General features: G+C 45.2%; 1 protein-coding gene across 2 annotated transcripts in view; it reads left to right on the forward strand.

Moving 5' to 3' along the window:
• CSMD1 (CUB and Sushi multiple domains 1) overlaps positions 1–15,339 on the forward strand; it is a 1,951,187-nt gene that overhangs the window by 1,920,786 nt on the left and 15,062 nt on the right. For both annotated transcript variants that reach the window (XM_045086171.1, XM_045086170.1), the window contains 9 exons: positions 456–632; positions 1,124–1,303; positions 3,905–4,078; positions 4,488–4,661; positions 6,348–6,421; positions 9,315–9,426; positions 11,119–11,298; positions 12,583–12,627; positions 15,107–15,268. In XM_045086171.1, coding sequence (XP_044942106.1) covers positions 456–632; positions 1,124–1,303; positions 3,905–4,078; positions 4,488–4,661; positions 6,348–6,421; positions 9,315–9,426; positions 11,119–11,298; positions 12,583–12,627; positions 15,107–15,268 — 1,278 coding nt within the window. The remainder of the gene's footprint in view (positions 1–455; positions 633–1,123; positions 1,304–3,904; positions 4,079–4,487; positions 4,662–6,347; positions 6,422–9,314; positions 9,427–11,118; positions 11,299–12,582; positions 12,628–15,106; positions 15,269–15,339) is intronic.

The following is a 15,339-nucleotide window of genomic DNA, read 5'->3' on the forward strand; positions in this document are numbered from 1 at the left end:
TCGTGTTCCACCAGGAATTACCCCACAGTCGTGAAGGATGATCTGATGGGTCCAGAATTAAAGAAAATCCATCAGCTCCTACATGAAGAAGGCCCTTCTGAGTCGCTAATACCATATAGATCCTTTTTAAAAAAATCCTCATTTTTTTTGTATTATAAACAGGCTAAATCTCAAAAGTAGCAAGGCGTTGAATTTTCAATGCTTTAATTCACTTTTTAATTTGTTCTGAATAATGTACTCGAGGAGGAATAGTATGACCATATAACTCTCACATTTGTAACTCATCGAGAAAAGAATGGCATGAACAGTAAAGTAAAATGCATATTACACATGTTCCATAGTAAGAGAGCCTATTTTAAAAAACCAGTATGTCATCTGCTACACTGATGACCTTTGGTCTCAGGCATTTGTCATTTTGGTGGCAGCTCACTCTGTCTGTGTCCTTGTCCCCATAGCTGTGTCCTGTGGAAATCCGGGCACGCCCACCAACGGCATGATTGTCAGCAGCGACGGCATCCTCTTCTCCAGCTCGGTCATCTACGCCTGCTGGGAAGGCTACAAGACCTCAGGGCTCATGACGCGGCACTGCACGGCCAACGGGACCTGGACGGGCACGGCCCCTGACTGCACAGGTTAGTGGTCACTGTCATGGATGCTTGAGGCCATGACCATGAGATCTACTTGACTGAGAAAGAGTCATTTATTTTTTAAGTATTTTATTTTTTTTAATACATAGAGGATAAAAGGATATATGCATGTTTGATACGATGATGATTTATTAGGTAGTTGGAGCTCTTTCTTCACTTTCTAATCTACATGGCTGAAACTCTGTTCAGTGGCCAGTTTGGTTGGACATTGTAAGGCTGGGCCCAAAAAAATGTCAGTAGACCATTCATTTTCCAGGGGACTAAGGAAAACATTCACCTCTCTGGTCACATTCCAAACCCACTGTCCCCGACAGTCGGTCAGGGGTGTCGTCAGAGGACAATGGTGTTTCTGTAACAATTTTCTGCTCGATCATGTTGAATTACCGCTTAAGGGGAGTAACTTGAACAGAAACCATGACTATTTAATGGTAATTCTGTATTTTTCTAATTTTTTTTGGTCGTCTTCTGCTCATTAGTTATAAGCTGTGGGGACCCAGGCACCCTGGCGAATGGCATCCAGTTTGGAACGGATTTCACCTTCAATAAGACCGTGAGCTACCAGTGCAACCCCGGCTACCTCATGGAGCCCATCACGTCATCCACCATCCGCTGTACCAAAGACAGTACGTGGAATAGCAGCAAACCGGTCTGCAAAGGTACGCGCCATCACATTCTTGGTCTTATGCACACGAAAGTGTTTACTGAGTTACACTGGCGGCATCCGCAAGCATTTTTGTAGTCCCTCTGTGTGCTAGAAGTTCCTGTAAGCTCGTTTGCAAACAAAAATCACTTCATTTTCTTAATACGGTAATCTCAGTTTTAGAGATGGGAAAACCGACTCGCAGAGTTAGTAAAGGGTCAGGGCACAAATCAGAGACAAGAGGTGTTGGGACTCAGACAACAAGCATGCTATCACTAATTGTGTGTGTGTGTGTGTGTGTGTGTGTGTGTGTGTGTGTGTTTTAAGATGTTGTTTATTTATTTGACAGATAGAGAGCACACGCCAAGGGGAGAGGGAGAAGCAGCTCCCCACTGTGTAGGGAGCCTGACATGGGACTTGATCCCAGGACCCTTGGGGTCATGAACTGAGCTGAAGGCAGATGCTTAACCAACTGAGCCACCCAGGTGCCCCTAAGTCTGTTTTGAATATCCGCACATTCCTCTCTCCTGACACACATGTTAACCCCGAATCTATTAAGGATTACAGCAGAGATGATGAGGAAGTGTAAATATAGGACTTTCAAGTCAGCTTAGACAGACGCCGATCATCAAATAATGGCAGAGAACCTAAGTACCATGGTGTTTTGGGTGGTGCAGCTGCTGGGACTGAACCTGCCATGGGAATACGGAGATGGTATGAGAACATTTATGACTCGTGCAGTTGGACTTTCCAGGGAGAGCAGAGAAGGCTGAAGCCAGTCTAGTGACCTGAATGGCAGATCAGCAGGGGTGGGCTCTGATGGCGATGGAGGAGGGGGCCCAGTGGAAGTTGTCCATAGGCAGGGGTCTGCATGGTTTGGACCTCTGTGCGAGCAACTGCAAGCAACACACACAGGTTTTCTTCTCCGCTGAGCCAGAGTGGAGCAGGAGGGCCACAGAGACAGCTGGGACATGAACAGGGCTGGCCCCAAACACGAGTGTGGCACCTGGCTCCGTATCGGCCTAGGATCAAAGACAGTGCTATGGGAGTCATACGCTAGATGCTGGGCTAGTGGTGTGGTCATCAGTGGGCTCCGAGAGACAGATGGACTTGGGTTTCACAAGGACAGAGGTTGGTGTGAGCCTCAGTGAGAGCCCAGTGCTCAAGTACACGGCTTCCTCTCCCTTCTGAGGCAGCCATGTTCTGAGACCCTGCTTCCCTCCCACTGGGGGTAAGGATCACCGTGTCACCTGTCCTTCCACCTGCCGTATTAACGTGGCGCTATTGCAAAGCCAGCACTAGACAACGTTGACTGAAACTCACAATGTAGTGTCAGGAGGGCTCTACTCATCTGTTGATGTTGATGAGTAGATGACAGTTGATGTTGATGTTGATGTTGATGACAACGGCCCATACAGTTGTCCATTCTCTGGGATATCTTGTGTTTTTATCAACTTCTGTTTCCCTTTCTGATAGTCAAGGTGGATGTCATTACCTCCATGGCTAACCAGGCCCTTCCAGATGAGACCACTCTCACTCTCTGAACTGGTCTCAGGCTAGACCCCCCTTCATGCCCTGTGTGGAACCATGTGACTCATCACTGCTCTCGCCTGGAACACTGTCCACTTGCTTCTCCTGTCCAGAGCACATGTTTCCCACCCCCTCCCATGTGCATTCTCAGAAACATTGGTTGAAAACATGCCTGAGATTAAGGGCACTGGAAAGGCCTGTTTCCAGCTGCTGGCTGTTCACGTGTGCTTCTGTGTGTGATTGTGTCTTCTTCACATGAGGATGTGTGAGTGTGAGTACACAGGAGAAAACATGGGTGAGAACATACGTACAGCTGAGTCTCTTCCCCTGCTGCCTTCTGTCACGGCACACTTCCTCTGGAGTGGGTGAAATCCGGAAAGCTCCTAGCTCTCCCAGGAAGATGTGTGCAGTGTTCCCCAGCGCCCTGCACTGTAATGGCCAGACTGGGAGGGACCATGTAGGGCCAGCATGAGCTGCTGATCATCCGTAAGAACCGCACTCATCTCTGTGGCCCCTCACAAAGTGAACGTCAGGCTGAGGGACATTGTGCAGCAGTGGCTAGGAGTATAGCACAGAACCTCTGTAACCATGTAACTGCCTGGTTTTTAATGATTCAGCCAAAGTTTCAACAGTCTATATCTCCTAGATCTTATGTGCTGTCTTTAGATGTGAAAAATTCAGGGAGTTTACCATTTGTGCACATAAATCCAGAAGGTTGTGCTCATGCTGCATGAGTGATTTGTCCTCTGGAGCCACCATGAAAAGATATGTATTAAATATGAATATCTCTTCCTTTCTTGGCCTTGTATCTACTGAGAAGGTCATGTTCAATCCTGCTTTCTCTTACAGTGGAGTATGCTGTGACTTGGCTTTGCTTTTTTGTACTTGATCTAAATTAATGAAGAAATGCTGGAGAAAACTTTTATTATTTTCATTTGTTGTTTTCCTCAGTCCTCCTCTTATTGAAAGAAAACAGCCCGACCTAGATGTCATCTATAATTTGGGTGAAATAAAAATATAGGTCATCTGAGGGTTGCAGCAGGGCGAAGGCCCTGGACATTCAGTCCCGTCTGTTTTTTGGAAACAGCTGTCATGTGCGGTCAGCCGCCGCACGTGCTGCATGGAAAAGTGGAGGGAACGGACTTCCGCTGGGGTGCCAGCGTAAGCTACAGCTGCGTGGACGGCTTCCAGCCCTCTCATTCCGCCATCCTCTCCTGCGAAGGCCACGGCGTGTGGAAAGGAGAGGTCCCCCAGTGCCTGCGTAAGTCTTCCGGCAGTGCTGGCTCCTGGGGTCCCATGTGCTGGACCCATGTGAGTGCTTTCCAGTCCCTGTCATTGCTGGTCCTGCCACGGGAGGCAGGGGCTCTCATTCAAGGCCACCTTGCTCAAGGCAGACCCCTCAGTCATTGATGGGTTGAATAGTGATACCCAAAGATTTTTTTTTAATTTATTTTTTATTTTCAGCATAACAGTATTCATTATTTTTGCACCACACCCAGTGCTCCATGCAATCCGTGCCCTCTCCAATACCCACCACCTGGTTCCCCCAACCTCCCACCCCCCACCACTTCAAACCCAAAGATTTTTGCAGATGCCCAGTACACAAGTTGGAGAAGTTAATCTGACCCAGAGACGCGGACCATTCGCTGACTCCTTGTTGTCTTCCACAGCTGTCTTCTGCGGAGACCCAGGCACCCCTGCGGAGGCGCGACTCAGTGGCAAAAGCTTCACCTATAAGTCGGAAGTCTTCTTCCAGTGCAAATCTCCCTTTGTACTGGTGGGGTCATCCAGAAGAACCTGCCAGGCGGACGGCACGTGGAGTGGCACACAGCCCACCTGCATCGGTAAGAACTAAGCGGCAGCCCCAAGGGTGCTTGGGAATACGGACCTTCTCTCTAATATCTGGTCATTTGTTCCCATAGTTGTTCCCACAATGTTCCCATAGATCGTTCTCTGTGGAAGCTCTCCTCGGCTACTCTGGTTAAATGGTACAGACCAAATTTGGAATTGAAGTTAGGAGGCTGTTAAAACACCTGCCAGACTTTGTTCTCTTGTTTCTGTGTCCCCACGTCAGCAGCAGGTGCATTCTTGCAGGGGAAGAAAGTGTTGTTGAAGATGCTAGGACTGGCCTGTTCCCGAACAGCCCCCACGGGAAAGACAGCCTGGCTGTTGCTTGGTGCCTGTCCCCTCGGTGCCTGTCTCTTGTGCACGGGTCTGTCCCCCTTGAGCCCCTGCTCCAACAGTGCCACGAGGCCTGGGGCACGTACATGCTGGTGACCCGGGAATATGACAATGAATCTTGCAAGTCAGAAGATGCTTTTCCATGTGACTTAAACCCCACATGTTTAGGTGGAATTTCTGTCTCAGGCAGAGGATTCAGATACAACTGTATTTGTCAAAAGCCACATTATTAGTGGCATAGATACCAGAATGGATCATTTTCACTAAGAGCAGATTTCTTCAGACCTCACTGCCGCAGACTTGTTTACTGATGGGCTACTTTTTTTCACCCAGCTGTACTGAGCTGAAGAGGAGATGTTCTGCATGTTTGCAGGAGACAATTAATGATCTATAGTCCTGGTTGTTTTCTAAGAAATGGGATGATTTCTACTTAAAAACAACGGTGGTCAGAAATAAAGTCACTGAAGCACTGTTTTTTTTTTTTTTTTTTTTTTTTTTTTTTTTTTTTAAGATTTCATTTATTTATTTGACAGAGATCAAGCAGGCAGAGAGAGAGGAGGAAGCAGGCTCCCCGCTGAGCAGAGAGCCCGATGCGGGGCTCGATCCCAGGACCCTGAGATCATGACCTGAGCCGAAGGCAGAGGCTTTAACCCACTGAGCCACCCAGGCGCCCCACACTGTTTGTTTTTAATAAGAGTCACGTTACTGCTGTTTCATTCAAACCATTGCTACACGCTTGCTATCTGGATACTCAGACAGGTGTTCCTCCCTCCCATGTTTCTCTTGAAAACAAATGTTTCCATGGTGGCTAGAGAGCAGCAAATAATTGAAGCTCCATGCTCCTCCCTGCTCAAGTTGGGCATGTATTGAGGGGGCAAAATGTGACTTTGGGTCTACCATGTGTCTCAATTTTGAAGCATTCAATGTATTTCTAATTTGGAAGTCTCAAAGAAAATTAAGAAATTGCAATAAGGTGATGGATGACTAAAAGAGATGGTCATTAATGGAATCCTTAAATCTAAGGGATCATAATCATTGAAGATAGTGTATCAGGAAACAGCCAATAGAGTACGTTGGACCAGAAAATGAGAAGGAATATTCATTCCAACACAGAAAATAATACACAGAGCACTTTAGAATCTAAAGGACTCAGGGGCAATACCTACAGTGTGGAAGGAAGAGGAAAATAGCAATTTAATTTTTAACTTTCGTGCAAAAATCTCATACATTTGTCAAAATACAATTTTCTCAATTTTGTAAGACCTTTTAGTAAAAATATTGGAATCCTTATAATAACAATATCTGGCACTTGTGTTCTTTCTTTTTTTCTTTTTTCCCCTGAAATTCAGACCCTGCTCATAATTCCTGCCCAGACCCTGGTACTCCACCCTTTGGGATACAGAATAGTTCCAGAGGATATGAGGTATTCCATTTTTATTGTACTGTGTTTGTCTCTACGTATAAAATAGGGACAACACTTGAACATCTGTACCTGTTTTTATGCCCCCTGTCTGAGTCGTGGTATATTTCTGAAACAAATACATCCAGAGAGGATTTCTGCCTGACGTTTTAACTGTCAGAATTGGGATAGCGGGGTGTATCTTCATTCACACAGTATCAATTGCCGTATTAATTTCTATCTGAAAGTATGCATAATTGGGTGCTTTTTGTCTGCTGAAATGGCACAGCAATTCTCAAATTGGAGTGACTGGTCACCGAGTAGCTACACAGAAAAAGCCCCTGCTTAGTGACCTGATATAATGGAAAGGAGTATTATATTTTTGAGTCAAAAACTGGAGAAAATGCGTGCGGGCCCTTTAGCGTACACTTACGTTGTGATGTTTCTCTTCCATGTGATCCCTCTGTATGAATTACTGGCTTGCTCAGTATCGCTTTTGATGTTCATTTAACTATTTAAATAAAATGTACATGAACACACACAAAAAAAGTACATGAACACTTTAGGTACTATTAGAGGAATACCTAAAATGGAAGGTAATGAAGCCTGAAATAAAATGTTTGCACCATCTAAAGTGATCGAGTGACTTCAGAGCTGTATGATGACATGACTTTGAAAGCCCCAGTGACATATGTATAGTGCTTTCAAGTTAGGGACCCCATTAATTCAGAACAAAAGACTTCTTTCTTCAGCCCCTCCCCCCAGTCTCCACTGAAACCTAAAAATTCTAAAACCTAAAATTCTCATTTGGTTGGCTCTAGCACACATTGGTTACTTCCTGACGGCATTCTTACACCCTACAAAGGAAAGTCCCAGGGGTGCCTAATGAGTTAAATCCAGTGTATTTGATATCAGGTCTCAAATATGGCTGAATCCTCAGGTAAATGCTCTCTGGCATGTAGAACTGTAATGCCACATATATGGGGTTCCTGGGAGATACTGCATGTGAGTTAGCTCTTGCCAACTCACCGCTGGTTTTGGCACTTCTAGATCTGACCCCGAGGAGCCCATGTGAAGTCAGCATTTGTTGGGACTGCTTTCACCGACCTGTCCCTGCCGTCCTCTGAAGACAGGAACAGGGATGGATGAACTTCTCATGCCCCTTATAACAAAATAAAGTTACACCAAAAAGAATGATACATTGTATCCAAAAGCAAGATTTGCTAACAAGTTACAGACACAGATGCCATCTTTTCAAGAGGTGCTGGCCACAGTCAGGAATCTCCTCAAAACATTTTTTTTTTCTTTCTTGCTCATCAGACACATTAAGTGTTGAATATAACAGACTTTTGTTGGTTCCCTTCTGCACCATATTCTGAAACATGCTCACGCAGAGTGAGCCATTTTAGTCTCAGAATATCTCGTGTCCTGCTGTGTTAATTGTGCGATTCAAATGACTACCCTTTCGTCTCTAGCCCTCCACATCCCATCAGTTCTAAACACCAGGTGAATTTACAGCGATCAGTCTGGAATAGTCAGGGACCTTCTGCTAGGAGATCCTTTACCGAGAAGGACACTGTCTCTTCCTCCTACCCCTCCATGAGAGAGGCTCTCCGTTGTCTTCCCACTAGTGAATAATTGAGCATGTTTGCAGGAGGTCTGATGGGGTCAGTGACATGTGGACAAGGAAATTCGGTGGAGGCTATCCTGACAGGTGACAGACTAACCTCTTCCTACCTCTGAATCCTAAATCCCTTATTCCTTGGCAGTTTAGATAAATTTGAATTTTTTTTTTTATATAAACCCTAATCCCTATTTGGGCACCAGTGGCAAGAAGTGGCTATGCTTTTCGGACAGTCACTGCTCAGTGCAGCAACTATTACCACACGTGTGACTCATAGTTATTCCTCCCCAAATCCCAGTGAGGGAAATGAGAACTGGGCCAGATGAGAAAGCAAAGGTCAAGCAATGAAGCGTGGGTCTGTCTCCTCAGAGCAAGGACCAGATGGACTCTTCCCCTGTACACTCACTTGGCTTCATAATTAATGCCTTAGGAAAAGACTTGGTCCCACTCACGAGTGCAGAGGGTACAAAGCTGCCTTTCAGGCACAGACCGCCTCTCTGTGAGCTCATTTCTGTGCCCTTTTCTCTTCCCCCAACCTGGTCCCATGTCCCAGGCATAAGTGATCAGGGCTTCTTTGATTCCCTTCAACACATGACCCTAACTCATCCTTTAAAAACGTCTTTAAAGTGGCCTTTAAAAAAGACCACTGCAGATTTCCCTTCGAGGCATGTCCTGTTAGGTGAGGAAAGCAGATAAACATACAGACACTTCCCGAATGCTGTCTTAAGCCATGTATGATGCCTTCTTGCAAGTCAGGAGAGAATGTGCAGAGAAAGTAAAATTTACCAAAATACCGAGAATTAAGGGGCGGGGGAGGTTAGCTTGCGAAGGTCCGGAGGGAAGTTATTTTAGGCATGCAGGTGGCAACGAGTAGTTCATGTATCTGAGGCTTCAGGGGAACAGATTGAGTTTCGAGACATTCTAAAATAGAGCAGGAGTTGGCCGGCTCCCAGAAGCATCAGCAAAAGTAATTATTTAATCAATACCACCTGGAGTAGCAGGGAAGGACTGGAAAAGGGGGAAAATCATCATCACAAACCGAGAGGAAGGCTGAAAGGAAAGAGAAAAACCACATTTTTGTTACCCAAATAAACTGCTCGTGACTGGCCATCAGTCACTGTGTCTAGCGGAGTCTCCTCGTGCGTGGGACAGTGAACAATGAGAGCGGCAGTGTCCCAACGCTGGTGAGAAGTACCGCTGGCGTGTGCACCCTGGGATGCACTTCCCAGCAGGACGGCTTGAGGTCGCCTCCGTCCGCTCGGCCCCAGAGCTAATGCTGGATTTCCTCTGTAGGTTGGAAGCACGGTGTTTTTCAGGTGCAGGAAAGGCTACCACATTCAAGGTTCTACGACCCGCACTTGCCTCGCAAATTTAACTTGGAGTGGAATTCAGACAGAGTGTATACGTAAGTGTTATTTCTTCCCCCACAGCCAGAAATGGCCTGTTTATTCTCGGGTGTCTAGGAGGTGTTTACCCTCCAGAGAAGTCATGAGGAGCTGCCCTATTTTTGTTTGTTGGATCTTCTTTGATTCCCGAAACCAGAATTTCTCAGTTTGATTCCCTAGGACTGGCAACATCAGCAGCCCGTGCTAGTGCGGTAGCATTTAAATTCTCAAGCCGCACCCCCAGACCTACAGAATCAGGAACTCGGGGGCTGGGGTGCAGGTGGGAGCAAAGGGCGGGAACAGCGGTCTGTAACTCAGCAGCCCCTCCAGGTGGTAGCGGGGCGCACTCAAGTCCGAGAACCGGCCCAAACCGAAGACAGGTGAATGCCATCAGTTACACTCGCAGAAAGAAAGCTTTCTTCAGCATGCTGTCATTCTTCTAGAATGTTCACATCAGCTCAGGAAAGAAGGGTAAAATGGATCATGGGATATGTCACAATATTAAATAGAAATATCTTAAATGTTATTTTTGAAGTCTATATGAATTGGTCATTCAAATCATTACTTTGGATCAAATTTTATTTTTTGACTTAATCATGAGAAATAGGAAAAATGTTACAGGAATCCTCCCGAAGCCCGTATTTCATCCCCTATCCGTTTAGTGAGATACAGAATCTTAGTCTTACTATGTGAGACCTAAAAAAAGAAAAATAGAGTGTTATGAAAAATTATTTTAATAGTATGTAAGATATGATGTTTTGTGTATTTCTCACTATTAGAAGTGTATTTATTTCAAGATTATCATTGCTAATACTCTAGTCAAGTTACATATGTGATATCCCATGCACACCCGGCACGCATATATGTCTGTATATGCACACGCGGGAGTCTGGACAGGTTGGCGCTTGCAAGTACCTGGTATCCGTATGCTGGAAATTTACGGAAGCGTAAAATATCATGACACTGAAAACAATTGCATCTGTAAGTTTTATATTGTCAGCTTGTTTTATAATCATCTGTGGAGTCCTTTGCTTGAGACGTAGGTATGAACTTTATAAAGAAAGAGAAGTTACTGGAGATTTAAACATCACAATCTTATTCACTCCTAAATTAGATTTTCAGGGAAATAAGAATTGATAATATTCAAATTAGGTTACTAAACACAAATTAAGCTTTCACCAAAATTGACTATTCATTTAACTGAATAACAGATTTCTTACCTGCCATCAGACAAAAATCAAGTCATATTTCTAAATATTTGCCCATTGTGTTTAGCTGATAGGACTGGTCTTTTAGGGCAATTAATGTGTTATTTATCTTAATAGTATGTTAGAAGTGATTCGTTTCAATGCTGTGATTTATATTCTAAATTTCTACACATAATTGATCGTATGCACATAAATGTAGAGAATGAGATTCGACGGACGGATGGGTAGATAGGCGGAAAGACAGAGAGATGACAGGTAGGTAGTTGGAGAGAGGACGGCAGGGAGGGTCGTAGAGCGAGCTGAACATCCCAAGTGCTCAGCACTTTAAACATTGCAGAGAATTTGGGGGATATTTAAAGCTACCGTATTCAGAATTTTGGGTTTTAATTTTGACTTTACAGTCATTTCCAAATTTTGGCATATTTCCTTATTTCTTTAGATGCATGTGCTAAGTCTATCATAAACAGCGGTCGGTGTTTTCTAATGGAATCCGTGCTGTTTCAGCCCACACCTGCAGACAGCCCGAGACGCCAGCCCACGCGGACGTGAGAGCGATCGATCTCCCCACCTTCGGTTACACCTTGGTGTACACCTGCCATCCGGGATTTTTCCTCGCAGCCGGCTCCGAGCACAGGACGTGTAAAGCAGATATGAAATGGACAGGAAAATCTCCCGTCTGCAAAAGTAAGTCACCGGTGAGGGAGGGAGCATGCATCCTCGCAGAGCAGAGGAGCGCCGGCAGCCCACCAGGCTAGCTTCCTGGTGTGAGGTCCACCAGGAAGCCACGTCACGGAAGTGATGTCAGTCACCCCAGCCGAATCTGTGTTCATGTGGTGAGCTGTGTGTGTGAACGTGTGCGTAGTCAGTGTTGGGCACAACGGAGGCCCGGTGGTGGGAGCCAACCTGTACACAGTAGTATTTGCTATTCACACTTTAAGCCATGGAGAGAAGCTGTTTGCCTCTAGAAAAGCATTATGAGTTAAAAGGACAGGAATATGCACCATAGCTTTGGAAAATGTACATTTTTCAAATGCAAATGGGCAAATATCCCCAAGCACTGGTGGACATACAAACTAAACTGCCTGTCATTTTTAAGACCACCAGCTGTTTGCTGGTGGAGTTTACATCGGCCTACTCTTTACAGCTCTGATCCTTTAAATTATGAAAGCAATTAGCATGAAAATGGATTAATTCCTCACAAATTTGTGCAATTACCAATAGAGTAATGAGTCAGGGTCGGATCTGACAACAGCTGACCTCATATGCTCCAGGAAACGTTGATCATACGGGCCTCGAACACTAACAGCAGAAGGAAAATGACGGAGTGTGATAAAATCTGTGGCTTTAGTTCTCCTTTCCTGGGGCCTCTTTGTAGTTATCAAATGAGGAATTCATAAGGCATTTGTGTTTCACTCGCCCTTCACTCTCAGAAATGGAAGAAAACCAACTTTAGAAAGGTGATTTGTAGTCTGACACAGAACCGTAAAGGCTCAGAGATTTTGAGTTCAATCCAATATGATAGACCCAATTAAACAGTCCGCAAGGGAAATGATGTGCTGTGATTCCGTATCGACTCATACTTCCATCAGTTTGGGCGAGGCCTTGGAAAATTAAGAGGGGTTATGAAATCTTAGCGATTTTATAGGCCATCTTCCCTTTGCGGCCAGTACTTCCCAAACAGGAGTGAGCACAGGGCCATAACCCACCCTCGTTTGCAAGGCTCTCTGTTGTAACACACGACGCCTCTTACAGCGGCATGGGTTTGCACCAGTAATCTCCATTTTTCCACAAACACGAAGGATATTCTGCTGTGAATACAGGGGTTTAAAGTGGCTATGTATATGACATTCATATTTTGTAGAACCTCAAGAAATCTGGAGAAAGGAAAATTGCTTCAATTTGACATTTTTTCAGACTTATTCAAAAATACATGTTTTTGAAAATGATAATTTGTCTTTTTACTTGTAGGTAAAGGAGTGAGAGAAGTTAATGAAACAGTTACTAAAACTCCAGGTTTGTATACCAGAACAGTCCTAGATTTCAATCCGATAAGTGACTTGTTCTCTACTCTGCACAGCGAAACAAGTTTTAACACACAAATTTCCGATTCCATTAGTCCACGAAGGAGTTAATGTTTCAATTATGGAAAACACCAAGTCTGTAATGATTTCTCTTTCTTCCATAATGGTGGTTGGTCAAGGGAATAACAAGACTTGATTAGGAGGAACCCCTCTGGCCTTCTCTCATGCCGTCTCATGCAGAGGGGCTCAGCATTTTGTGGGCAGAACTGGACGTAAAATGTTGACAACAGAATGTGATATAATGGAGAGCCTTATAAAGAGGGTTGCGATTCTTTCTTCTAAACAGGAAGCTAGTAGAAATGAAGCCTTTTGACAGTATCGCCTGTCCGCTTGAGCAGTGAAAATGAGGAGCTCCAATTTTTTTCCCCCAAGTATCTCCATCATTCAGGCATCCTCTGCCTCCTAAAATGTTCACTATTTGTTGTATGTGGTGTGTTGCTAAGTGCACGACACAGAAAATCGGAGAGATGAAGTCCCATTTCCCAAGGAAGACGTGCATGACTCCAAACCAGCTGGCCCATTCTATCTGTTATAAATATAGAGACTATTTTAATAATTTAGTGTGTCCCCAAATTATAACTTAAGTCAACTTTTTTTAACAGAAATAGAAAACTTATAAATATATAAGGTCATTTCCCTAGTGTTTTCCTTATTCAGGTTTTAACACTGATTTCTTAGGAAGGTCTATGCTGACCTCAACTGTGGAGAGCATTTATGTAATCCGCTTGTTAAATCACAACGCTGAGTAACACATGTCCGTCTCAGACGAGGGCAGGTGTCCCAACATGATGAAAGGACTTTTTCCAGTGTACACCATGAAGGATAAAGGCTACTTCTGAAAATCATTATGAATGATTCTATTCCAATGTCAAGTTCGAGTCAAATACAGAAATCAGTACTCTTTACCCAGGAACATGGTCTTCAGGGGAAGGAAACAATCTGTTGTGGTGGTGGTGTGTTTGTTCTGTTTTTGTTTGCTTATTTTTTGTTAAAGATCCAGACACACTCACATGCTTTATGTTGAAGGCACATCCATTCTCTTCAGGGCTCCTCTGCTCATTCCCCAGAGAGGGTCTCGCCAATGGAATGCGGTTCTTTGTGGAGCTCATGCAGCCTAACATGCGTCCACATCTGGATGTGGTGTTACACTGCAAACCAGAAGGGCCCTGAAGGACCATCTTTGCCACGTTGCCCCTGGCCTTATTTGGATACAAACAAGCTGCCTCTGGGACGCTGGTTGTCCCTCACTCTTCCCAGTCAGGCATGACCCACCCAACTGACACACCAGCCAAGACTCTTACCTCAGGGACAAGTGCATTAATAGCTTTCTCTGAGAGGGCGTGTTCCAATTAGGGGACACAATCTTGACATTATTCTAAAGGGTATTAATTTTGGTAAAGGAAAAGAAAGTCCTTGGGTTTGGCATTTGAACCTTGGCCCCCGGAGGGCCACCTGTGGATAGGTAGACATGTCCAACATCCCTTATCAGTCATCAGATGTGTTAGATGTCTATGCTGATAATCACAGTTTCTAGCCTATTTAACTTCTCAAATTGATCATTATTACAAGTTGAGTCTACTGAGAGCCACAGGAAGGGATGACACACTCTTTCTGAACGTGGCTAGGGTAGGTTTCATGGATGGAGCTGGTCTGGGAAGACAGGGAAATGGAGAGAGGCCCATGAATATAGGCCCAGTCTATGTGTGGGCTCATCACTAGTTGCTGCAAGTGGATTTGCCAAAAATCATAGGGAGAGATGTATCTTTCTCTATGTACATGACATTTGACAACAGTGGCTCTGACTTCTTAGTGATCTGGGAGCGTTTTTCACAAGCTTGGAGAAGTGTGGGTGAGTGGGTTGGGCTCTCCTTGGGAGGTCAAGATCTCTGGACCCAGAGAAGCCCTGTCTTCATGAGCTGAGCTGATGTCCTCTGCTCGCACTTTCAGTGCAAGTTTCTGGGGCCAGGGACTCTGGCAGATGGTACATGGCAGCTCTCTGAGCCTTCTAAGCTTCCAGAGAGTCCACCTGGACGTTAAAGAAATATCACTACATGCTCAGCCACCATGTGCTCATTATGGCCCAGTAAATCACCCTCCTGGAGGGAGCACTGATTCACCCTACCCTTTGGCCCTGGCAGGTCCACTCAGACAGGAGAGTTTTGACATGTAAAGTATTCCTGCAACAAATCAATGAACACACATGAATGCGCATCTCACAGACATCCCCTGCTCATTTCATGTCCATCCCACGTACGCTGTGAAGGGCCCCGGATCGGCCATGTCTGTCCTCATCACCACCCCGATCGGGGTCGCTCACTTGACTGTTAGTACGCCTCTGTGTTGTGAAAAAGATCTCGGCTTAATTGTTCCGTGTGTGCTAACGTTCCTCTGGTTTTTCTCCCCTCCAACAGTTCCTTCCGATGTATTTTTTGTCAATTCCGTGTGGAAGGGATACTATGAATATTTAGGGAAGAGACAGCCTGCAACTCTCACGGTGGACTGGTTCAATGCCACGAGCAGCAAGGTGAACGCGACCTTCCTGGAGGCCTCGCAGGTGGAGCTGAAGTTGACAGGTAGGCCCTGGGGCGTTCCCTTTTAGGAACTGCAGACTGTAGACGAATACACCTTGACCTTCTCACCCGGG

The sequence above is a fragment of the Mustela putorius genome, unplaced genomic scaffold (genome assembly GCF_011764305.1).
Source record: "Mustela putorius furo isolate JIRA1106 unplaced genomic scaffold, ASM1176430v1.1 tig00000905_pilon_pilon_pilon, whole genome shotgun sequence".
NCBI lineage: Eukaryota > Metazoa > Chordata > Mammalia > Carnivora > Mustelidae > Mustela > Mustela putorius.